Source organism: Xiphophorus maculatus, chromosome 2 (assembly GCF_002775205.1).
Source record: "Xiphophorus maculatus strain JP 163 A chromosome 2, X_maculatus-5.0-male, whole genome shotgun sequence".
NCBI lineage: Eukaryota > Metazoa > Chordata > Actinopteri > Cyprinodontiformes > Poeciliidae > Xiphophorus > Xiphophorus maculatus.
In genome coordinates this window covers 29,343,727-29,369,191 of record NC_036444.1, presented here as the reverse complement: position 1 = coordinate 29,369,191, position 25,465 = coordinate 29,343,727, and the positions used below count along the sequence as shown (strand labels likewise).

Here is a 25,465-nt window from a genome sequence, read left to right as displayed (position 1 = left end):
TTGGGCATACGAAGCTGAGTGAATATTCATCAGTAAAGATAGAAAGTCAGCATAGTATAGAATGAGCTAAAGTACTGGTATTTTTGGCTAGTTGCTGCGACATTTAAACAGCTCTTGGATTAGTTTTACATCAGTGGTGCATATGTGTATAAATGGCAATAGTGGCAAATTCTCTTGTAAACCAAATGATAAAGTATCCCTTATATAGACCTGTGTATACACTGAAAAGGCAAGAAATATATTGTAATGTCAGGGGCATGTTAGCGATTAAGGATGATTAAAAATAAATCAAACTTTGAGGGCCATTCTTCAACTGAGCACAGGGAAAATGTATGTTTACAGAAAAACTACTGTCTGAAATGTGCCGATTGCCTGTTATGAGTCTAAGTTTGCCGTAAATCTTAGAATAATGAGTCCTCTGACGTAAAAAGTTATAATGGAAAATCCTTGCTGATTTTATTTTGGATAAAACATTAATCAATAAAGATTGTATTCAACTTAGCAAAGGGCCTGCTTTAGTATCTGAAGGTTCACTGGAATTTTGGATCCCACATGAGACTACTGCAGTCATACTACAAGGAGCCATAAAAATGTCCGAGTCAAAAGGAGTATTAAAAAAAATCCTTAAAGTTTCTATGATTTCCTTAGAATGTTCTTTTCTGTTAGATTCTCAGTATGTGATTCAGAAAAAATCTCTCTTCAAACTGTTGAGGTGAGGGCTGTTTGCAGTCAGTTGAAGCTACAGGATACATACATTTACGTTACTTTTATTCTAAGAATAAAACAAATAATGAAACATCTGCACAATGTGGAGTGCTACAGTGAGGAGCAGAGTGTGGGATGAGACAGCAGACAGGTGTTAAATCAATTCTGCAGTGTTTTTTATAAACCACATTATCATGTACAATGAGTGACATAAAAAACACGTTACATGTGCACTCTAAATCAAATGTGGCAGTTCAGCTATGCTTAGAGCCAGAACATGATGCTATTGTCTACATTTTGACCACTTTCAGAGTTGGGAAGATAAGGTAAAGTCAAAGTATGTAATGAACAGCTGGTGGCTTAGAAGTTGAATATGTCAAAATATGGGCACGACTTTAGTTAAAAGTAAAAATTGTAAACAAAATCAGTGCAAGTCAACCCTGACCCCTTACCCTTACTTGAAGACACTCCTGCAGTAGCTTTCTATATTAAAGGGAACAGCCACACTAACATGTTAACCCAACTACAAGCCATCACTGTCCACTGTTGTTCTCTCTGCTCTGGAAGACAGATAGGACAGTCTATGTCATGACTTTCTTCTTGCACTCCACGGAGCAGAACAGGCAGTTCTTCACTGCCATAAAGCGCTGACCAATCAGGCACTTGGTGCAACCAGAGCACTTGAAGCAGTCCGGCTCAGCGTGCCAGTGGTGCTCGCCGTAGGAAACTCTCTGAGCCTCAGGCTCCACCGCCTTCTGGCATGAGGCACATCTCTGGGAAGAGGAAGGACATCATGACGTCAAATCCAGTCCTCCTCCTTCAATATTTCACATATTTGGTCAGATCACTAAGTCACATGCACAGGACCCATCCTAATGTTTACAAATGAGTATCACATGGAAGCGTATATACACGGATAGCAGCTTTAGTGGGGATTTAATCAGTTATTACTGTATGCACAGTCATACAAAGAGAGTTTTAAAGTTGATTCCTTCTTTGCAGAAGAGTTTTTTAAAAAGTACTGCAATCATTATGTTACCATTAATAGTAATAATATCTTCCAGCTGGCAGTAAGAGGTAATTCCCTTTATGTATAAGCTTTACCTTCAATATTTTAACAGTATATAAAATAATATGTGTTGTCCAGTAACATAAAATCAACTAAATTCTGTTTAGATCATGCAATATACCCATTTCTAAAAGCCACTCTTCTGATTTGCTGAAGTGAATAAGACCCAAACAAATCAGTCGAAACCTCAGAGCTTTCATTCTGCTGAACTTGGGTTCTGATGTGGGAACAGCTACACTGGCAGCAGAAAGCATGAGGTCTGTTTGGTTCATTAAACTGCAACATACTTTAACATCTTCCTGTTTCTGTTAGTGCTAAAAGCACAGTGTTGATGTTGTTTTCATGGTGCATGATCTTTCCTTTAATAAACACTTTCATTGATTTTCTATTTCAACTGCCTTATACATTAATGATTTACACATAAAACCTTTACAGGTGACCAAATTTGTAAACAAAATGTCAAACAGTAGAAATACAAATTGAAAGCTTCGTGAAGGTCAAATAAACATCCTAAAGACATGATTTTATTTAAATCCTAACTAAAACTGCACCTGACTGGAACCACCATAATGGATTGTCTATTTTAAACATCAACATGCTTCATAAAGCACTTTCAGTTCAGTAACATTTATTTGTAGTCAAAGGTTTTTAGATTTAATTGTTGAACTAAAACAAAGTTTACACAAAGACTCTTATTTTATGCTCCTTAAAAGCAATCTGAATCAAAAGATCAAAAATCAAAGAAAAGCAGAGATTGGTATCCACCAAGAAAAACCTGACTGGTTCATTGTAGATTTTTATATATTATTTACCCATCACATATTTGCATTATCTCGTTTAACACATTCTAGTTCTTGGAATGGCCATTCATGGAGTAGGATCTCCAGATTAAATAATTACATTTATTTAAAGGGACAGTATTATGTGTTTTCCAGCCATATAGTGCCATTTTATAGCTCAAACAAGTTAACTTCACTTGTTATAAAAATGCTATGTATATCAAATTATGACTTAAAAGACATCTGATTTCGTAATTTATCATCTTAAATTGGACCTTTTTCTCAGGTCCAGTTTCTTTCTGAACCGGTGCCTTTGGGACTCTATTGACCCTTTAACAACGTTTTTACCAGCGTTTCACTGACAAGTAGCTCCTATAATGAGCTCAGCAGATGCTCAATTCCAACAGGTGTTTGCTAATTACTGCTGGCTAGTCTGAAGGAGCTGAGTGGAGGAGTAGTGGGGGAAGGGAGGCTCTATGAGGTGGAAGTTTGGAAGCTGGAGCTCTGAGGAGGAGCTGAGTCTCAAAGGCAGAGCTAGATCCAAGCAGGCATTTTGCACAGCTGAATGGTTGCCATGGAGATTAGATGATTTTTCAAACACGCATGAAAGAATCAAGGCAACACCCCAGGTATATTTATGATGTCGGAATAACATTATAACATGATGTAAAGCTAAAAAAAGTCTATTCTACATAATACTGCCCCTTTAAATAAATATTTGATGTAAATGTTACAGCCGGTTAAAAGATTTATAAAGCAATATTTTAGTCACAAAGAGAGAGATTGGAGTCATTTAAAGATAGTAGAAAGACTATGAATATGGCTCCACTTAGACTAACTGTTACCTCTGGTCTCTATTACAAATCAATTTTATTTAATTAACCATCTGATGTAGATAATGTCTCCAAATAACCCACCATAAAAAACACAAAACATGTTCCGAAGTCCTGCAGTGGATTGTTAGAGCAGCCATTGACTAAAACTTCCCAGAATTCCCCAGGTCTCTGTGTGTGCATGTGTGTGTTCCAGGTTAAAAATGACAACTTCTCCTGGAACAAAGTCAGGATGCCAGACTCACCACAGCGTAGTTTTTCATGTAGCAGGGTTTGCAGATGGGCTTGTCGTTCTCCATCACATACGTCTCTCCAGCCAGGATGCAGTCACAGTCGAAACAGCAGAAATGCTTCAGATGCCAGTTCTGTCCCTCCGCCTGAGTGTATTCATTACTGAAGATCAGCTGTGGACACACACACGCACACAGGTGTCAACTCCTTTTTAAGCAAACATGTACGTTTCCAATCTAAGAGCGACTGGTTGTCATCACCTCATCACAGCCGCCACATCGGGGCTTCTCGCTGTCTCCATAGTGACGTCCGCAGTACATCTTGCCTTTCTTCCAGAAGTAAATCATGTCTACCAGAAGTTCACTGCAGGTGCAGCACACAAAGCACGCCGGGTGCCACAGTTTGTCATAGCCGGCCCGCTCGGCATAGACGGCTGGCTCGCCCAGCAGCATGGGCTTCTTACAGTGATGGCACGACTTGAAAAGGAAAAGAGAAAAACGGTTGTCAACTTAATTGAGCTTCCTAACAACCTAAAGTCAGTGTTATTTTTGTGGATGAAAACATTCTATTTTCATCAATGACCTTTTACTATGTTAAAGAAAAAACAGACAAAAACATCACAAAATGACTGACATTTTACCCCAGAAAATTAATCAATCAAATCAGATTTAATTCTAGTGTTTCTCTTTGAGGCTGGGACAAGGTGTAAAAATAGATTAGACTTACTCTTCCTATCTATGAGTTTTGGCTTTTAACAAAAAAGTCTATACAAATAAAACTTGTAAAGATGAATAAGCCTATTTAATTCAAAACGTAGCTTTAGTTCACCTAACAAATCGTTTAACTTGGTGAAAAGAAGTGAATTTCCTTAAAGATGTAAGAAGTCAAACAGGCAGTCCTGCTTGACTTAATTAGTTAGTCAACTATAACTTGAATAAATCTAAAAATATTACACAATGAAGAAACATGGAAAAATCTGACTTATTTAGGGTTCAGGTCAAAATGAATAAATTCAGGCTATTAAAAGGAGACAGAAAACACTTTAAAAATAATCTCATGATCCTGTAGAACAGCAATGACAAGTTGTTTAACCAAAACTGTCTAATTAAAAGATCTCCTCAACCACTTTTTATTTAATCAGAAACTGAAAGCTAAAAACACGGTTAATAAAAGACAAACACCTTGTGCTTAAAAATATTTCCATCTGCATCATCTGACTAGGGAGGGTCATATTTGAACCTTTCTTGAATTCTGATCAAACAAAATCATTCTTTGGCCACAAATGGCCCACAGACCACTCCTTGGACATCCCTCTACAATGTGTTTACATCCAGAAAAAATAAATAATTTTTTTTTAAAAAGGAAACATGCTTATTCTGATCAATACCGCTATGACTGTGTCATCTAAACCTTTTGCTTCTTATGAGTGCAGCAGTAAAATGAGCACAAACTGCACAGCTGAGTTTGTGGAACCATGCGGCTCTGACTGACTGTCCATGATGATGCTGGGACTGCTGGGAAGGCTGTCACAGGGAGAGTCACGGCTCCCCCTAGTGTCCGATATGGGAATAACATCAGCATTCTCTAGTACTACATGTACTGATCACACTGTGGAAAAACTATGCAAATGTAAGCTTGTATTGATTTTATCGATTAGGATTTTATGTGTACAATCATAATTCTGAAAGCTTTCATTTTCAAAGTCAGTTGGATTGAAGGTGCGAGAAGAAACACAAAACCATCACAATGTAAAACAGAATATATGATACGAGTATTAATTCAAGAGTCATAAATTGCTGAAATACAACAGCTGCTAGCAGCAATACTAATAATAATATATTCTTGCTTAAGATAAAGTGGCCACATGATAAAATCTCAAAGTGATAGTTTTACACCACTGTATTCTATCCAAAAATAGTTATGTAACTTCTGTGTATTTTTTTATTTATGCAAAATTTAATTTTAAAAATGTACACATTTTACATCAACATATGTTTTGTGTTATAATACTTAAAACAAGTTGTAGCAAAAACTACATTGATTAAACTTAAGTGTTTTTTTGTTTTGTTCCGTTTTTTTAAACCAAAATGCCCATTATAGAGCATTTACATTTGGAAATCATAACATTCTGAATTTGACTGGCAAGACTTTGTTTCATGCCATATAACAAGCATCTTTCAGCCATAAGATGAAAGGTTAGACAAAAGACCAAAGTAAGCCTTTAAAAAGAATTTATAGAAAATATTTTTACCTTGGATAATTTGAGGTATGACTGAGTCTGCCACAATACGCAATAAATTAATTAATTGTATGACAAATAAAAACAAAATCAGTCATTTCTATTTTCATAATTTACAGTTTTTCTCTTTTTCTACCAAAAGCTGGAAGATAAAAGTTTTCAGTCTGCTGTCTAGGTCTCAAATAGACCCTTTTTAATGGACTTTTTTTTTTTTTTACAGACTTCAGAGATTTTCTTGTTTCTACTGTTTTGTTTTTTTATTTTTGATATTTAGAATGACTTCCAGTTCCAGTGTTACTTGTTAATTAAAATTTAAAGTTTATTGATCTTTCAGAATATTTTCTTGTATTATACCGTTACGTTACTTGAAAATTGTCTCAAAACAACATTATTGTTTATCAGAATAACGTCTGGGACAATTTATCACCGGTAATTTATTACCGTAACAGGTGTAGGAATGACACTGCTGTATAACTAAGGAAAGTTTTAAAAAACTAATTCCTTACAAAGTTCTTCTGTGGCAGTCCGGCGTTGATGGCTCCAGCAGTGGCAGCGGTACCCAGGGACCCTCTGGCTGGTCCCAGACCAGCAGACTGATCAGTCCCTGACCCTGGAGTGTATCCGGATCCAGATCCTGCTCCAGCTCCGAGTCCTGCAGGTCCAAATCCACCAACACCAGAACCTGCAAGAACTGGTCCAGAATTGGCACCACCAGCTCCAAGACCTGGTACGTTTCCAGCCCCTCCAACACCAGCTGCTACGGGACCAAACCCAGCCCTCCCAGGTGTACCTCCAGAACCAGCAGCTGCTGCATCCGTTCCACCTGCCTGAATCTGAGCCACCTCCTCAGGCAGCAGGACATCTCCGATGCCCAACGCCTCGTCCTTGCATTTACGGACATACTGCTGCATCTGCTTCACCTCCGCAGGGCTCAGCTCGTGGCACTTGGACGGGTCCTGGTCATGCTCAGGAAGCTGGCGATCCATCTGCTGCCGGCGGTAAGCGGCCCCCTGCGTCCCGGCAACTGGACGCTTCTCAGGTGGGAGCAGTTCAATGTAGCGCACCGCCTGATGGAGGGGAGAGAATTCAAATCTAGTTCAAGTTCAAAATGTTTAAAGAGGGATGATTAGAAGACAGAGCTGGGGGAAGAAATCAAAGAAGCAATCAGAGAGACTCTACAAAAACTGTTCTGCCTTGCAGCCCACAGAAAACCACAACATGGCTCTTTCAGATTCAACTTTAGACTAAACAAAGACTACAGGAGTAAAAACTGAGTAGGAACCATTAGAACAACCATTACATTTTAGATAAATATTTTTAAAATATTTGTAAATAACACATTTACAGACATAAATAGAGCAAAACATTTAGGATCCAAAGTAGAAAGAGGTGATTTTGAAAAAACATAAGAAATTTACACATAGAGCAAAAACATAAAATAAACAGACCCTGCAGAGGGGAAACACTGTTTATTGAGAATAGTAAAATGTATATGAAGTAGGGCTGTTGTAAACGAATATTTTAGTAATAGAGTAATCTATCAATTATTCTTACGATTAGTTGAGTAATCAGTTAAAAATGATCAAATAAAACATTGGTAAATCTAACATAACATCAGTATTACTATCACATATCAACATCAGTCCAATATTTCATATTTGAGCTTCCCTAACAATAACTTTTCTGTAGTTTAAAAAATTAACCTGTAATAATAATAGCTCACTTTCTAAGTTAACCTGAAGAAACGTTACACAAAAATCAGAAATTATATTCAATTTAATAATAAAGAGGCAGGCTCACAAATAAGCTTATTAAAACATTTTCTATGTTCAGCGTTTGGTTTCTGTATTCATATTTAGTGAGTTTAATAGATGAACTCTCACCTTGCCCAGACATATATAGCTTTTGTGTTCATGTTAGCGACGGGATTTGACACCTTTGTTCGTCACACTCAGAAACTCATCTACCAGCTATGTACTGTCACGATGCGCTCCAGACCGCCACCCATTTGTTCAGATCGGAATGATATGAAATACATTTTCCGGTTCGTCTGTAAGACTACACTTACGTTAATCATCAAATGCTCAGCCACCTGCAGTGTTCAGTCTATCAGCTCACCTGTATAAATACACCTTCATCGCTCGCAGTTTGCTCTGAACCGCCACCAGGCAGCAGCTCTGGGAGGAGAAAAGCTGCCGTACTCCAGGCATCGCGCCAGTCATTTTAAGGATGCTTATTGGTCCCCCAAAAACGATGAAGACCCAGACATTATCATGAATTAATAAAATCCTCCCAGGCTGAACTTGAAAACTGGACATTGTGCTGCTAACACTTAGCTTTCGTCAATAACTCAGGCGGAAGTGAGAGCGCTGTGCAACGCAAGTGATAACCCGGCCGGAACTCAGTACAGTAAATAATAAAATATAACTTAATAAAGCTTCGAGGCAGATAATTTTCCTCGAGGAATTTTAATAATCGAGGTACTCGAATCACTCAAGGAATCGTTTCAGCCCTACCTTGAACGACTGATTAGAAATTCAAATCCAATATTTAAGGACATGATTCAATTCTGAAACAGTTTCTAATTCAAAAACTAATTTTTCTATTCAAACAGCCGAGAGATTCTGTTTAAATTATGAGACTGACGTTAGGAAAAAGACAGTGCATTTATTGACACAGCATTTACTGAAGACAATTCTATAAAGTTTCATACATTATCAAATTCCTAATTTTTACTAACAAAAATAAATTTGTGCATAAAATGCTTTAACTGAAATTATTAGTATCACATTAGCTTAGCTGCCTGGCTTTTCTTAAAATAAAAAAAATGTAAAAGAAATATTCAAAATACAAGTGTACAAAAAAAATTATGCTGACTAAAAATTTTTTGAGCATTTTGATTTGATTCAGAATTCCCAGAACTAGGAATTGTGATCCGTCATAGAACTGAATTTATTCATCTCCTCAAAAACTGTAGTGAAAGAAGCAAAGTAGTACCTAAAGAGACCAGAGAGTGTCGCTGTTGTGCTGTAAAAGTTAAATTCCGAACCAACCCTACAAACCAAAAACACCAATTAAAAAAATCCCTCCAAGTCTGGCTCTGACATGGTCCCTGTAACCACTACTAACTTTCCATGGTGTTGCTCAAAATGAAATTGACACTTCATTTGATTTCAAATGGAATACAGTACCTCCAAGCCAGATGAAGACAGGACAGTTTAATGAGGAACCTCTTTATTTACCGCTTTGAGTAAAATCTGGTCTGCAAACCATTTTAGAATAGCTAGATGGATTATTTGCTGTATTTGAGGAGGTTTCCTATGTTTTTGAAGAATGGTGGATAAACCCTATTAAGGGTGAGTGCAAAAGAGGAACCTTTGGTTGGATCCTCCAGGCAGCTTCGAGCCAAAATCGAGATGGACAAAGAACTCTGCAGCTGAAGAAGAGCCGGGGCCAAAGAGCCGAAGACTGTCCAGCGCATAGGGACCAACCCATCAGCCCCGCAACATGTGGTTTCAAATCGCACTTCTCTCATCAGCTGGGTTCAGACGGACGGAGTATGGCATATGTCTGAAATAGAAAGTCTTCACACATCATCATCAGGCCCGGTCTGGGGTTCGAAACGCCATACTCATCAGTCTCTCTCAAAGATCCCCTTTTTAGTTCTCAGTGTCAGCAGTAGGGAAAGATAGACTAGATGACTGATTTTACTTGTTTGATTATTTCTGCTACTGAATTAGAGTACTGGGGTTTTCGACCTCTCCCCAGACTTACTGAAACAGAGCCAAAAGGCCCCGAGTCCAAACTGACGACTCTGATGGCTCAAATTAGCATCCCTTCTTCAATTGTAAATGTGGTCGTTGACCGTCAGGCCAGAAGGTAGGAGTGTGAATAGTCCATGTTGGGGGTGGGTATCTATGATACCTACAACTCGTCAGTTTAGTTTTGAAGCATACATGAAGTGTTTTTGGAGAGATGTGACCTTTTGCAGCTGATCCATGATGTTGTGCTGCATTATCCAGGTCATTTTGCCAAATGTACATAGAGTTTGCAAAACATACAATCTGTTTCAAGAAATATGCAAAGGTTTTTCTAAAAGAAATTAGTAATGTTTTTCTTTTAAATAAAGCTAAGTGGGTTTAAAATGACAGTTTAGGAATAAACTAACCAAATTAATTGTGTTGATCCACCTCAAAAAAATCATGCAAAAAGTGTAAGCAAAAGAGATCTGGGAGACTTTGCACATGCAAATTTGCATTCAGCCTTTTGTGCTGTGGAGGATAAATAGGTGACTGCTTCACCTATTTAGTTCACAAGAACTAATGGCATTTATTTCAGTCATTATCTTGCGGGGGGTGACCAAGGTTCCATCACTATGTGACAGCTGGTCAGCAAACCTGGCAAACATGATTGACATGGCAGCACTGAATGCACATGTGCCTTATCAGGCATGCATTGGGGTGCAGGAGAGACGGGTGGACTTCCTGGTTGAGCTTGCAAAAGAGTTCGGTAACTCTCATGTGAGTGAGAAGAAGGCACACAAGGAGAAACTGCTTCGGCAACAACCTTCCACACCCAGCTCAGGCAAAAGGGCGAAGTGTCAGGTCAACCATCGATGCAGGATGCGTGTCCTGAGGCCGAAACATCGTCAGTGACCCCTCACACCCCCACCATGGACTGTTCTCCCTGCTGCCCTCTGGAAAGAGTTTCCGCAGCATCCGGTGCAGGTCCACCTGGTTCCGAAACAGCTTTTCCCCACTTGCCATCAGACTGCTGAACTCTTAATTGGACTGCACTCAAAAACTGGTCTCCACTTTATACCTTGCACATGTACAGAGGTAAATAACTTCTATTTTACTGTCAGTCCTGCACTTTATATTTTATATTTAGATTTATATTCACATTTTATAATGTATTTTATTTTACTCACAACATTGGAACCTCAAACATTGTCCTGAGCCGTATGCAACGAAATTTCGTTCTGTATACACCCTGTGCATGCAAAATGACAACAAAGTCAGTCTAAGTCTAAGTCTAAGGAACAATTGTGCAACTGTGAGATGCGTTGAGGCCATTACCAGGGTACTTATAAGGTAATGGCCTTATTTACAGAACAAAAGCACCTGCTAGATAAAATCCTTCAGGTCAGTTGGCCCATCTCTAGACTGCATAGGTAGAAAGGCCATTTGGCATTTCTCTAGTACTTCCAGTGTTAAGCTGTACTGACCCTTGCAAAAAAGACCTTACTAATAAAATATTGAACATAAAGAAAATCTAAAAGATGTTATGGACATTCAATTAATAAGTCACCCCAACGTTTTTTGATGGTTGTAAAATAGCTATGATGTTTGATTCTGGGGAGTTAGTTTGCTTTTAGCCCAAACTATATGTAAAACATCATCCTTGGGACTCGCCCGAGTCACTAAAACCAACCTAGTTCAGTAACAAGTGCAAGTTGTAATAAAGTGAAAGAGCGACCATTAACAGGTGTGCTCTGTGAAACTAGTTGACTGTGAATTAGCTCAGTCTGGCTAATTCACAGGGGGAAGAGGGTGGAGCATCTGGATGGAGGTCATCAGAAATCAGGCGAATCGTTTCTCAACACCAGCTTTAAACAGAGTTTACTTCAGTTCTGGACAGGGTAAATCCCAGCAGATTTAGGAAACTCAATTAATCCGTTAGATGGAGAGCTGGAAGCACATCTACCCTCTCAGAAGAGGAAGTAGAGAGTTAGGGAGTAGAGAGAGTAGGGGGGGTGTTGCGCAACAACAGTTCACATTTCTTTAGAGGCCAATAGAAAGACTTTTCAGAAACTGACCCCCTAAATCTAAACAGAGAAAGTTAATGAATGATTCAGAGTCTTACCAGATGCTTGTTGGCCACTGGTGGTGCCCACTCATAGGTGATGGATTTCATTGGAACATCTTTGGGGACTGGGACCACATTGGCCGCTGTAGCACTGGCAGTGACCGGCACCTTGTTAGCCTTAACTGGAGTGACGGTGACGTCTGTGGACAGAACCAGAGGCCTCCCCTGGGCTTGTGCTGGAGAGCCAATGAGCACCGGCCCAGGAGAGGTCACAGCAGGCTGTGCATACGCCACTGTGGGGGAAGGAGGTACAATCGTAGAGGAAGCCAAAGGGGGCATTGTGTAAGCAGTGGCAGGGCTGGGCAGAGTGATGGTCACCATGTTCCCCTGGTACCTGGGGATGCCATCTGTCTTCAGTTTGGCTATGAGGCCTGTGTACTTAGTGTCTTCAAAAAGCTTGCCAACCTTCTTGTTCTCCTCCGAGTTCATTGACACGTCGTGTTCTGCGAGGCCGCACTTACAGTTCCTACAAATTTTCCTGCACAAGAAAATAAGAGTTTCTTGTCACGTTAAAGGCTCCACAGACTTCATACGGAGTGCTGCAGTTGGCTCTCATCAATGCATGACGTAAACTGCATCATTTTGTTCGCAGACAGACATTTGCCTTATGAATTCGACACCAAACCTGGGTCGAACTATTTCAACAGAGATCTTTGTGAAGTGTTGTATGACTGGTCAGAAAATTGTTGCTGTGTTGTATGTGGTATTGCACCCAGATAGCAATGTTGTTTTTGTACATGTCAGATATACGTTTTGAAGAACGTAAATCTGACAAGGTGAGGTATGGGCTCTTTGCAGGTCAGCTTCCGCGTTCGGGGAAAAGCGGCTCAATCGTTTCCGATCTACTGAAAATGGCTCTTTACACTGGGTGTTTTCAGGGCTTGTCCAAGGTAACAGTTAATGATGTACATCGATCCAAAGCCCCAACAAGTAGCTGGAGAAAGGTTTTAAAGATGTTCGCCTCATTATACGTTCACAGATACGAAGGTGAGTTTTACTTTCTTTAAACTTTGTGGCTAACATTAGCTTTAGCTTATGCTAAACATTTTTCTTGTAAAAATGTGCTATTTAAGTATTGTAATGAAGGTCTTCATTACTGGTCAGGATAACACTTTAATTATGTGTAAATGATAATGAGACGGGTACAAATAGATTGAAGTATTTTATTGGGTGTTTAATGCAGGGCATCTCAGTGGGTATTGAGGGTGTCCTGGGGGGGGAATAATATAAATGAAGTAGGTATGGTAATTATGAAATGTATTACAAATGTTTGTAGATTATGGCTTACCTCTGTCTGTTCCTCTGTAGGGTGTTCAGGCGAAAAGAGTCCCCGGGGGCCTGAACACCTGATAAAGATTCCGGAAGAGACCAAGTGCAGATGGAAGAGGGGGAACAAAGCCTGAGGCATTTTAGAAGTGATGAATAAATTAATATTTATATGAGGGTAGTTTTAGATAGCAAATGAGTATGTAACCATGAAGAATGTTTGTTATTTATGTGTTGAAGATTGGTTGTTTTGTTAAGTTGTTTGGTGTATATGTGGTTTGTTCTACCCTGTCTTTTGAGAAGTGTGTTAATTGGTGCCGCCCAGGATTACAAAGCCTGCATGTTGGCCACATGATGGGAGTAATAGGTGCGGGTGCTGCGACACCTCATGACCATGTAAGCAGGAATGTCCTTTTTGTTAAATGTTGGAGATTAAAACACCTGGTTGGTTGCACTACCCCTGCCTCCAGACTCCTATTTCAGCCTCCCGCTAAGGGCCATCTTAACAAGTGGTGTCAGAAGTTTTGGGGCCGGAGTCACAAGGTGGAGTTGAGGATGACAAAGGACAGGGAAAAGAGGAAACAAGATCAACAGCTGGAGCCTGATGAGGGAGCGACGGCATCTGCTGATCAGGTGGGCGTGGCACCCAGTAACCCTGAGAAGATTGAAGAGTTGGCAGATTTGGTGAAAGCACTTATTCACTCTCAATCAGTGAGGGACCAACAGCTGGCGAAAGAAGCTTCCCGTCAAACCACAGATGGAAGTCTGTGCAGCACCAGTTTCACCAAATTCAGCAGCAGGTGAATGACCTGAGGCAGGAGGCTGAAGGGGACCGGCTACAGCCTGGATCACTGCAGCCTCAGGATGAGATGGACGATCTAGGTCAGGGGTGGGCACTCCTGGTCCTCGAGGGCCGGTGTCCTGCAACTTTTAGATGCATCTCTACTTCAACACACCTGAGTCAAATAATGAGGTCGTTAACAGGACTCTGGAGAACTTGACTGCACTTAGGAGGAGATTCAGCTGTTGGATTCAGGTGTGTTGGACCAGGGAGACATCTAAGAGTTGCAGGACACCGGCCCTCGAGGACCAGGAGTGCCCACCCCTGATCTAGGTGAAGGAACGAGTCAACATTCTTGGCGTGTCGGGCCGGAGAGGGATTTCGGCATGCACAGAGAACCTAAGCTACATCCTCTTCTACCGGATGACGACATCGAACATTTCTTGACTACTTTTGAACGAATGGCTCAAGTCTGCCGATGGCCGAGAGAGGAATGGGCGATTCGGCTAATTCCCCTATTGACTGGTAAGGCACGAAGTGCTTATGTCTTGATGGATTTTGCTGACTCAGAAGACTATGATAATGTCAAGGCGGCCATATTGCAGAAGTATGAGATTACAGCGGAAACCTATCGTCGACGTTTCCGGTCTTTGAACATTCTCTCTGGTGAGACTCCACAAGAACTATATGTGCGCCTTAAAGAAGTGTTTTTTAAATGGGTTAAACCAGACAAGGCAACGGTGAAAGAAATTTCTGAGACAATGATCCTGGAACAATTCCTGAGGATGGTGAACCCGGAACTGGAGGTGTGGCTTCGGGAGCATGACCCAAAGACAGCAGAGAAAGCGGCACAATTGGCGGAGGTCTTCACGGCAGCTAGACGAGGGACAAAACGTAGTACCTTCGGCCGGGACTCGAACTTTGCCCATGAAAGTAAGTCCGTTGGGGATGAATGGGGTGGTGGTCAGTCGGAGAGTAGAGACATTTCTAGTGGTAGGCACTTTGTTTCGAATAAATACAAACCTGAATATAAACCTGCTTCGGTTAAGAATGCCCCTTTTCGTTCTGCCAAACGAGACATAAGATGCTACTTATGTAATGGACTGGGCCATACCCAGTATTTCTGTCCCCTTACGAATCAATCGAAGCCATCTCTGTTGTGCACAGTTCCTAGACCTACAAAATCTGTTCTTCATAATGCTGCTTGTACTGCACCTGTTCTCATTAATGGTCAGAGGGAAACAGCTTTGCTGGATACAGGGGGGTTTCAGACTGTGGTTTTGTCTTCTTTAATACCTAGAGAAAGGTGGACTGGGGATAAATGTCACATAAGCTGCATACATGGGGATAAACATGAATATCCATTAGCTGACATTTATTTGACTGTGGGAGGGCACACATTTTTTATGTCAGTAGCTCTTGCAGCAACGCTGCCGTATACGGTTATTCTGGGTAATGATGTCCCCATTATTGCAGAGCTCATTCAGCAGGCAGAACTACATCCTCCCAAACTAGTACCCACACAACCAGAAAACTTTCCCCCGCAGGACGTAACTGGGGCTCTTTTAAAGCAAACCATGGAGTACCCAAGTAAAAGGACGCCAACAGGGCACAATATGGTCACCACAAGGGCTCAGAGTGCTCAGAACACTTTGAGAGAGTTACCGTTTTTTGAAGAACTGTGGGAAATGGGACCAGTTAAACCTTATAAAACCAGGGCTGCAAGAAGGAGGGAAAAAATAAGAGGTTCTGTCAAACAAACAGATAACATTGTTACACCATTTCACCTATTAGATGTTGATCTTCCAGTTAGTGTGGGTGAGCTTCAGCGGCAGGATCCAACTTTAAAAGGTTGGTTTGAGAAGGTCACGCAGGTGGAAGGAAAAGCACAGGGCTCTGCAGGCTTTCTGGAGGATGCTACATATGTAATAAAAGGGGGAATTTTGTACCAGTGTAAAGGGGAAGTAGAGTCCCTAGCATTACCACAACAATTCAGAGAGAGAGTAATGGATCTGGGACACACAGTTCCATGGGCGGGACATATGGGATTCCAGAAGACACTGTGTAGAATTGCCAGACGATTTGTGTGGCCAGGAATGTATACTCAAATATCACACTTCTGTAAGTCCTGTGTAACATGTCAACTTACTTCAGGGAAGAAGATTTCTCAGGCCCATCTTCAGCCCCTACCAATTATTGGTACTCCTTTTGAGAGGATAGGGATGGATGTAGTCGGTCCTTTAGAGAGAAGTTCAGCGGGTAACAAGTACATCTTGGTTATATGCGATTATGCAACTCGCTATCCTGAAGTTTTTCCCCTGAGGTGTGTGAAAGCCAGAAACGTTGCCAACTGCCTGATACAACTGTTCTCCAGAGTAGGGATACCGAAAGAGGTTTTGACAGACTGTGGCACAAACTTTATGTCTAAGCTGTTGCAACAAGTCTACAAGTTGCTAGGAGTGAAGGGAATTAAGACCACCCCCTATCATCCTCAAACGGACGGGCTTGTTGAGAGATACAACCAGACTTTGAAGAACATGCTGCGCAAGTTTGTTTCTACTACAGGAGCAGATTGGGACCAGTGGTTGCCCTATTTGCTGTTTGCCTACAGAGAGATCCCACAGGCTTCGACTGGATTTTCACCGTTTGAACTGCTCTATGGACGCCAAGTGAGAGGACCGTTGGACCTCCTGAAGGACTACTGGGAACATCCCGAATCAGCGGAGGAGAACATCGTGGCATATGTGGTCAAGATGCGACAGAGGTTGGAGGAAATGACAGCTCTGGCACAGGAGAGCATGCAGACAGCTCAACAGAACCAGAAAAGATGGTATGACCAGAAATCCAAAGAGAGGGTCCTGAGACCAGGACAGCAGGTCCTGTTGCTGCTACCAACCTCAGATAACAAGCTGCTTACCAAATGGCATGGCCCATATGAAGTGACGCGACAAGTGGGTAAGGTCACATATGAACTGTTTATGCCTGACAGAGTGAAAAAACATCAGACATTTCATGTGAACTTACTGAAAGAATTTCAGGTGCGTCGGAGATCAGGGCAGCAGCTTTTGATTTGTGATGTTCAAGATGAGGAGGTGAAGGAGAAGTTTTTGCCCTCCACCGAAAAGCAGCTCTGTGTGATTGATCTGTCTCATTTGCTAGCAGCCCAACAGGAGGAGGTTGCAGCTCTGCTGGATCCTGAACTCTTTTCAGAGGTTCCAGGTTTTACAGACCTGGTACAACATAATTTCTGTCTCAAGAAGGATTCTCCAGCTCGACAAAAGAGCTATAGGATTCCAGAGCGGTTGGTGCCAGAGTTGGAGAAAGAGATTAACTTTATGTTGGAACTTGGCATCATTGAAATATCAACCAGTGAATGGTGCAGCCCTGTGGTTCTTGTACCCAAAAAAGACGGTTCACTGAGATTTTGTATTGACTTTCGTTACCTGAATTCTCTGTCTCAGTTTGATCCATATCCTATGCCCAGAATAGATGACCTGTTGGAAAGAGTTGGAGGAGCACGATACATTACTACACTGGACTTAAGTAAAGGATATTGGCAGGTGGCACTGGCATCGGAGGCCCGCAAGCTGACTGCATTCAGGACGCCATTTGGTATGTATCATTTTAAAGTGATGCCATTTGGTCTTCAGGGAGCGCCTGCCACTTTTCAAACACTTATGGACCATGTTTTGAGAGCTGTATCAGACTTTTCAGCAGCTTACTTGGACGATGTGGTGGTGTTCAGCCACACATGGAAGGACCACATGTTACATTTACGAGTGTTAGGATGCATCAGAGCAGCTGGACTGACCATCAACCCTCAGAAATGTGCCATTGCCCAGAGAGAGGTGGCCTATTTAGGCTACATCATTGGTTTTGGCAAGATTAGACCACAGGTGGGGAAAGTGGATGCGGTTCGTACTTTCCCTGTACCTACAACAAAGAAGAAAGTGAGGAGCTTCTTGGGTTTGGTCGGGTGGTACAGGAAGTTTATTCCTCAGTTTGCTGAACGTTCAGTCATGTTAAATAACTTGACAAAGAGTAAGTCCCCAAATAAGATTCAATGGACTGAGGAATGCAGCAAAGCGTTTGAAGATCTTAAAAATGCAATCTGTACAGACTCTGTTTTGCATACTCCTGATTTTGAAAAGTCTTTTACACTGCAGACAGATGCTTCAGGAGTGGGTCTTGGGGCAGTTTTGTTGCAGGAAGTGGATGGAGAGATGAAGCCGGTGGTGTTTCTGAGCCGCAGGCTTCTGGACAGGGAAACCAGATATTCGACGGTGGAGAAGGAATGTCTAGCAATGAAGTGGGCCATCGAATCCTTGAGATACTACCTGCTGGGACAGCATTTCTTTCTGGAAACAGACCACCGGGCCCTCCAGTAGTTGCATCGGATGAAAGATGCAAATGCACGGATTGCTGGATGGTACCTTGCTCTGCAACCATATAACTTCACTGTATGTTATAAGGCTGGAAAAACCAACACTGCAGCTGACTGTTTATCCAGGATTCCTGAAAGTTAAGGTACTGTGAGCTTGTGGAGAGGGGGGAGGAAATGTAATGAAGGTCTTCATTACTGGTCAGGATAACACTTTAATTATGTGTAAATGATAATGAGACGGGTACAAATAGATTGAAGTATTTTATTGGGTGTTTTATGCAGGGCATCTCAGTGGGTATTGAGGGTGTCCTGGGGGGGGAATAATATAAATGAAGTAGGTATGGTAATTATGAAATGTATTACAAATGTTTGTAGATTATGGCTTACCTCTGTCTGTTCCTCTGTAGGGTGTTCAGGCGAAAAGAGTCCCCGGGGGCCTGAACACCTGATAAAGATTCCGGAAGAGACCAAGTGCAGATGGAAGAGGGGGAACAAAGCCTGAGGCATTTTAGAAGTGATGAATAAATTAATATTTATATGAGGGTAGTTTTAGATAGCAAATGAGTATGTAACCATGAAGAATGTTTGTTATTTATGTGTTGAAGATTGGTTGTTTTGTTAAGTTGTTTGGTGTATATGTGGTTTGTTCCACCCTGTGTTTTGAGAAGTGTGTTAATTGGTGCCGCCCAGGATTACAAAGCCTGCATGTTGGCCACATGATGGGAGTAATAGGTGCGGGTGCTGCGACACCTCATGACCATGTAAGCAGGAATGTCCTTTTTGTTAAATGTTGGAGATTAAAACACCTGGTTGGTTGCACTACCCCTGCCTCCAGAATCCTATTTCAGCCTCCCGCTAAGGGCCATCTTAACAAGTATCTAAACATTTTTCATCCATTCTACCGGACAATGTTTTTACCTTTTTTTCAAGTATATTACATGAGTTTATTGTCGTTAGTGTCAGAGACCAAGTAATGTGGATTTTACGGTTCAGGCTTTTTGCTTCTGAAGCCTGAGGAACAACAAGCCCATAGCTTAACAGTAGAGCAGCTCTGGTGTTAGAGTTCTAGTTCAGCTGACTGTTCAGGTTCAAAGTTTTTGCTTTTAGAAAAAATATGGCCGTGTTCCTTAAGGTCTCTGTGTTATTTCACTTTATTAGTTTTGCATGCTTCTTGTGAAGCAGGACGATGTTTACAGCGGTTTGTACAGGCGGATCAGTAGCTCGGCTGTCTGGCTCTGGTCTGCTCACTCGTTCCCATAAACTCTCTTTCAGGCTGAATACAGAAGTGATTCCATGGAAATAACACAGGAGGCTCCTTTACCTTCTGCTTTAGGCTGAAGAAGTTGATCAGGAGTGAAGCGAAGGCTGTAAACTTTGCTGTGCGGCGTTTAGCTTTAACTGGTAGCGACGAATATTTGCAAGCCACCGTCTTCTTAATTCAGGATCGCTTGGAAATCCATGAAAACGTAAAAGCCCATTATATAAGGAAGACAGCAATGTTCATAGTATTGTTTTATTTGCGTCTGAAATACAACTTTGTCTTTTTTAGCTGTCATGGTAACTCAAAGCGGAAAAAAGAGAGCCGCATGCGGTTGTGACGTCGGCGCAGCAGATGCAAAGAGCCCATTGTGTACAGTTCAATGATTCTTCCCTAAATAACTATAATAATTAGAGACGCATTGATCTGCATCGGTCCTAATACTGAAAAAAATTCTAGATAGGGTATCAGTGATAATGTGCCCAAACTTTAAGGGTAGACCTAATCAATTTAATGCTATGTGCTCAAAGTGACTTAATACTTTATTGTACATTATATTTAGAATTCCTAATTGCACTTTCTGAACCATTTGGAAGGTTTGTTGCAGCTTATTTTTACATGTTTGACCAAGGCAGTCAAACTATTGTTTTTGTCAGTTTCAGTTTCTAGATTTTTTAAATGTTTGTGTAAATATGAACATCACAAAATCACATGACAACTGCGGGTTGACTGGGTTCTGATGAATATGGCAGCCTTCATACTACACTTCAGGGTTATCTTACATGTTTCGCTTTAGATAATATGGAAAATCTTATGATACTTATCTGAAATTAGGCTGCAGAGCAAACAAGTGTATTTTCCCCCAGTAATTAAGATTATTTTACTTCTAATATAGAAAAGCATAATTTTTGGACTTTTTACGTACGCAAGAGCAAGAGGCTCAGACTGAATGTCTTCTTTTGTACAGCTAACTGTACTGTAACTCCAGTACAGTTAGCTATTTTGAAATAGCTAACTGTACTGTTTATTTAAACGGTATATAAGCATCAACTCCTCTGTGATATTGTTCAAATCACAGAGCCTTCAACAAGCCTCAACACAGATATCTCCATGCTTGTAGTCAACTCTGACATCATTTATGACTAGGCATGTTTGAGCTTGAACATACCAAACTTTAGCTGTGAAGAGGAATAATGTATCAAATTGAACTGCATTAGCTTTTTAAACAGTTTGACGCACAAGGAACCAAAAAAGAAAGAAAGAACAAACATTCTAACTTGACAACAGTCTTGGGACTCAAGAAAAGTAGCTCTAGTTGTTGTGAGAAGTATGCCACAGGTCAATAGTTTCTCTGACGACAAAGTTTGGCGATCCAGCCAGGAGTGCTACAGTTTTATGAGCAGTGGTCTCACTCCTTGGGAATGAGTGACTTTAATGGTCTGCACAGTCAGAAGTCCCAGCTAGCAGCCTGGAGGGCCATTTTTAACCTTTTACTGTGGCTGATTTGTAGCTTTAAACAGAAATCCAAATCAAGCTGTTTTCCGGAGTTCGAAATTTACACCAAAACTGTCACTTTTGTTAAAGCTAAACTAAGACAACATAAATCTCCGAGGGGTGTCTGATTTCCATAGGAACGGGACACAATCAGGCTGTGAACTCCTGCTGCTGCCAGAGCACTTTAATTAAACCAAGGAGGAATGACATCACACTGACTCGATGAATAAAGCCTTTTGTTTTCCTTTTATTATATCTATTAGGCCATGGTGAAATATGCAGCACTATACTACTGAGTGATATTTACGTCAAAATATTTAGTGTTATTAGATGGACAAAAGTTATTCTGCTGTGTCTTAAACGCTTACACCAACACTGAGTATAAGTAAAACCTTGTTATGCAGTGACTGTTGTCTCACACACGATTCAACATCATTTCTGCTTCCAACCCAAATAATAAAGCAGAAAATATTTAACCAGTTAGCTTTTAAATGGAAATGGGAATCAGCCAAATTTGGTCAGAGATCTAGACATTAGAAATTGTGACTCTTGAGTTAGAGAGCAGGACATTAAACTCTTCTGCTCTCTGTGCTTGCTCTCGTCATGCATCACTGTCAACACAAACAGATTGTGCAAACCTCCAGAAGTGCAGCTCAAATCCCTCGCATTTCTCCTTGCATTTTAAGCACGCCGCTCCGGCGCCAAATTCGTGGCCGAGAGTCACCTGGAAAAGAGAAAAAAAACAAAAACATCATTAATATTTAGACTTGACTTAATATTAGGTGAATTTAAAATGACTCGAGAAAGATTACCTGAATAAGTTTTTAATGGACACGGATTCCAAAATGGACATATTTCTGACATAGCTAGTAAGATTTGAAATTGCATTCCCCCTCCTGATGGAGGGCAATGATTTATAATTCAGAGAGGTTTTTTGAGACGACATGGATAAAGTGTCTACTGAAGGCTGGGAGTGGATTCTTGGGAATATTGTTGTTTCTGGAAATGAACACATGGTGCTGATCCTGGAGGAGAGAGGCAACTCTCCAGAGCTCAGGCTGGTAGCGTCCTATTTTTGACTTAAACAACTGTTGATCATGAGCCTTACATTAATGAACAGACCTGCTACAGACTGAAAACTTTACTAGTTAAATTTCCCCCTTTTCTCCAGGCTCTAGGATCCTCGACATACCTCAGGAAGTGACAGGATGTTTGCAGCCAAAGAAAAAGAAAAGATCTCAACCCGACTGAAGAAAAACAATCTGAACTTTTATCCCTTTAAGCCAATTCTACTCTTACATCTGTTTTTCTCTTAGAACATGTGTGTCAGCCAATGGTCATATGCACCATAGCCCATTACTGCTGTTTATTTCCATATATGGGTAACTTTTCAATGAAGCTCAAAGCCTCATGGGAGCGCAGCAGGCACCCCCGCTGTCAAAAGGCATGTTTTGACCCAAAAGACACTTGCTGGTGAGGAATGCAGACAAGAGACTGTTTGCAGCAATGGCTTCCTCCTCATGGGAGAGTTAAGAGCAACAGCTGCAGAAACTGCAATTAGATTTAGAATTGTCGACAGACCACTGGATCTAAGAAAGACTGAATTGTACTCATGAGCTTCAGATCCAAGCAAAACTTGCAGAAGACCAAGCTAACAGGTCAAAACATGTGATGGTCTAAATATTTATCTGAGCACAGTGAAAATGAGTAGCTGTTGGAAGGGTGTGTATTCATCCGCATCCCCATGCTTTGTTTAATGAGTGACTCTGCAAGAGGCTAGGCTCACAGGGTGATTCACTCTAGAAATTATTTACTCCACCAACAGTAGAAATGATGACAAAGTGTATAACTGAGGGTCACTGGTACAGTGTTTATACTGCTGCAGATGAGTCAAGGTTCCTCCAACACAGCAGTCTCTTTTTCCTTCCACTTGACAATGCTGTGCTTCTTTATGTTGTTCCATCACATGAAATCCCAACACACACACACACACGTGGAACAAGAACTGGGAATACTTTTGGGAATCTCAGCTTGTGTAGCAACAGTAATGTGTAATACTCAAACTACATCAAATGGTGTCTGTGTATTCAAACTAATTTCATTTAGGGATGGACGATATTGACGGACTTTAGGTCAATATCTGATATGCCGACATACTAAAACTCATTTGGTACTGGTAGCAGAAACCAATACCAATATTTTTTTCCCTGTACCTACTTACTGAAACTATGTAGCTTTCTCTACTGTGGAATTAAAATACTGCATTATCTTTGTCAATTTGGCCTGCTGCCAAATGCTAAAAAGGAGACTGAAAATGATGAAACACTTTCAACTTGCATTATGTTTAATGTCTGTGGCATTAAACATAATGTCTGTGGTTCTTTGGACCTTCCACAATGGCTCTTAATAATTTGACTAAGAAAGTGTAGAATCAATATATTTTTAAAATATAGATTACTGCAAATTTTATGTTTGTTTTTTTTGTTTTTGTTTTTTGCATGGATTAAATACTTCATCAACAGAATGCAGGGCCTCCCCCAGAAAACCACCTGCTAAGCCCAGTGGTAGGGAAGCTATGGAAGTCCATCAGTGCCCCACCATGTTTTTGTTAACAAAATGTTACAATAATTCAGAGGCGCATGCATGAGTAGACATCATAATTTGAAAGTAACAGCATGTAAAGTCAATGGGCTGGTGGAGGGGCAGCATAACTGGTGTGCACCCTCTTGCAACCAGTTCCTTGCGTCAACTATAAACCTGGCTTAATCCGTCTTTACTGACACTGGTGTATAAAAGAAACTATTTAAAATAAACAAACGGCACTTAGTCTGGTGGGGAGCCAGGTGAAGCCGGGTGCCCCGCCAGTACACTGGGAAATCCTGGACTGACACAAGTACGAGTAATATTTATTATTTTTTCTCATCATTATGTTGCAAGTGCATGTGTCCTCTACATGGCTTGTGGTAAAATATAAATGAAAGTTTTATGGCTGTACTTTAACAATGGATTTCTGCCTGACCAGCACATCTAACATCTACGAGCAGTCTATAGATTCATTCACAAGAGTTACAACCAGGCTCTTGGCTGCTTCTCTGATTAATGTTCTCCTTCCCTGTTTCAATTTTAAGATGGAAAATTGCTCCCTAAAACAGACAAAACAAGAAAGCACTTTATAACCTAACTCGGCTTTAAACGTCTCTGCTAGTTTTTCCCCTCTTTGTCTTGATGAAGCTGCTTTCACCAATGTTCTCTAACAAACCTCTGAAACCTTCACAGAACAGCTGGATTTACACAGATGGACCTTATTTACTAATCAGATGACTTCCCAAGGTACTGTAGGATTTAGATTTTAATTCTGGAGGCTACACGATAAACGGCCTAAATAGAAATGCCAAAAACATTTATGTTTGTTTGTAAAACATACGTTTTTCCGATTTACTTTAAAATTTTGCAATTTTTTTGCGCCGACCTAAAACAACATGCCAAGTTAATGCACTGGAGTTTATACTTGTTGTGAAGAAGTTCAATAGCTTCAAATGAAGACATACGTCTTTAACAAACAGGTTAATTTACTTTTGTGACCCTTTTAAACGTTTAAAATTGTGTTTTCATCCGCAATGAAACAGGAAACAAATTGAAGTGATCTGTGAACTCGCACGAGCAACTTGACCAGGAAGGGGAAGTAACTGATCTCCGACAACTTAAAGTTGCTTTCTAACTCTGTGAACCTAGCTGTACGATTTTAAAAACGACATTTAAACTAAGAGAAATTACTCCAAAGTGGCGTTAGGTGTATTTGAGTATGAATTTTAATTTGTTCCAGTCTCAAAGTTTGAGCCAGAAACGCCTCCTAAAGAATTGAATCGTAACCCATTGAATCAGTACGGTGAGGTTTTGTCGCCACCTGCTCGGTGCTCGGCGCACCTTTCAGGGCGTTCCCAGCTGTTCACAAGGACAGAGGAGAGTCCACTGGACGGGACAACTCACCTTCTTCATTTCCTTCTCTATCTCCATCTTGCTGGCTGTGTGTCCGAGACGGGTACTCAGTCTGAAGGAGCGCTGGCACCGACAGGAACAAACCGGGACAGAGAGATGAAACAGCCCCGCACCGGTCTCCTCTCTCTCTGAGCCACACGTGTGTCAAGCGGGTCATAATCACGGGCCCAACTTCCGCTCAAATATTTCAGAAAAATAAAACAAGTCTTTTCATGAATGACGAACCTAAAATATCGAATACACGGGGTTGTTGTTGGATATGAATGACTAATGCCCACACAGCGGCAATTTGATCAAAATAAAGTAAAATACTTAATTTTGTGTGAAAGGTTTAAATTCTGTGATAGTGGGGCAAACACTTATGTCATTCATCCTAATAGAATCAAAAAACTTTTGTCTCCTAATTGTACAACAGAGAATCACGGTCTTAGTTCAGTCACTCATGCACACACTTTTCCATTGGTCTAACACAACTAAAATTAAATTAAACAAAACAGTGCATAGGAAATATTAATGATGAAAAAATGGTTTAAGTTATTATTAATAATAATATTATTGTTAA

The 25,465-nt window shown here is 40.8% G+C and overlaps 1 protein-coding gene across 1 annotated transcript; it reads right to left on the bottom strand.

The window, feature by feature from the left end:
• Window positions 1-751: 751 nt before the first annotated feature.
• tes (testin LIM domain protein) lies at window positions 752-25,051 on the bottom strand. Its single transcript, XM_023353209.1, has 7 exons — window positions 24,895-25,051; window positions 21,546-21,631; window positions 11,722-12,202; window positions 6,363-6,923; window positions 3,878-4,093; window positions 3,632-3,790; window positions 752-1,478 (listed from the first exon to the last, which is right to left on the bottom strand). The coding sequence occupies exons 1-7, from the start codon at window positions 24,919-24,921 to the stop codon at window positions 1,287-1,289; spliced, it is 1,722 nt and encodes a 573-aa protein (XP_023208977.1). The 5' UTR covers window positions 24,922-25,051; the 3' UTR covers window positions 752-1,286.
• Between the last annotated feature and the right edge of the window lie 414 nt (window positions 25,052-25,465).

Excerpts from the sequence above, each read along its gene's own strand:
- tes (XM_023353209.1), bottom strand. The coding sequence starts at position 24,921 with ATGGAGATAGAGAAGGAAATGAAGAAG. Across the intron at positions 6,924-11,721 it reads CAGTGGCCAACAAGCATCTG|GCGGTGCGCTACATTGAACT; the intron begins GTAAGACTCTGA and ends CCCCTCCATCAG. Across the intron at positions 4,094-6,362 it reads GACTGCCACAGAAGAACTTT|TCGTGCCATCACTGTAAGAA; the intron begins GTAAGGAATTAG and ends TTCCTTTTCAAG.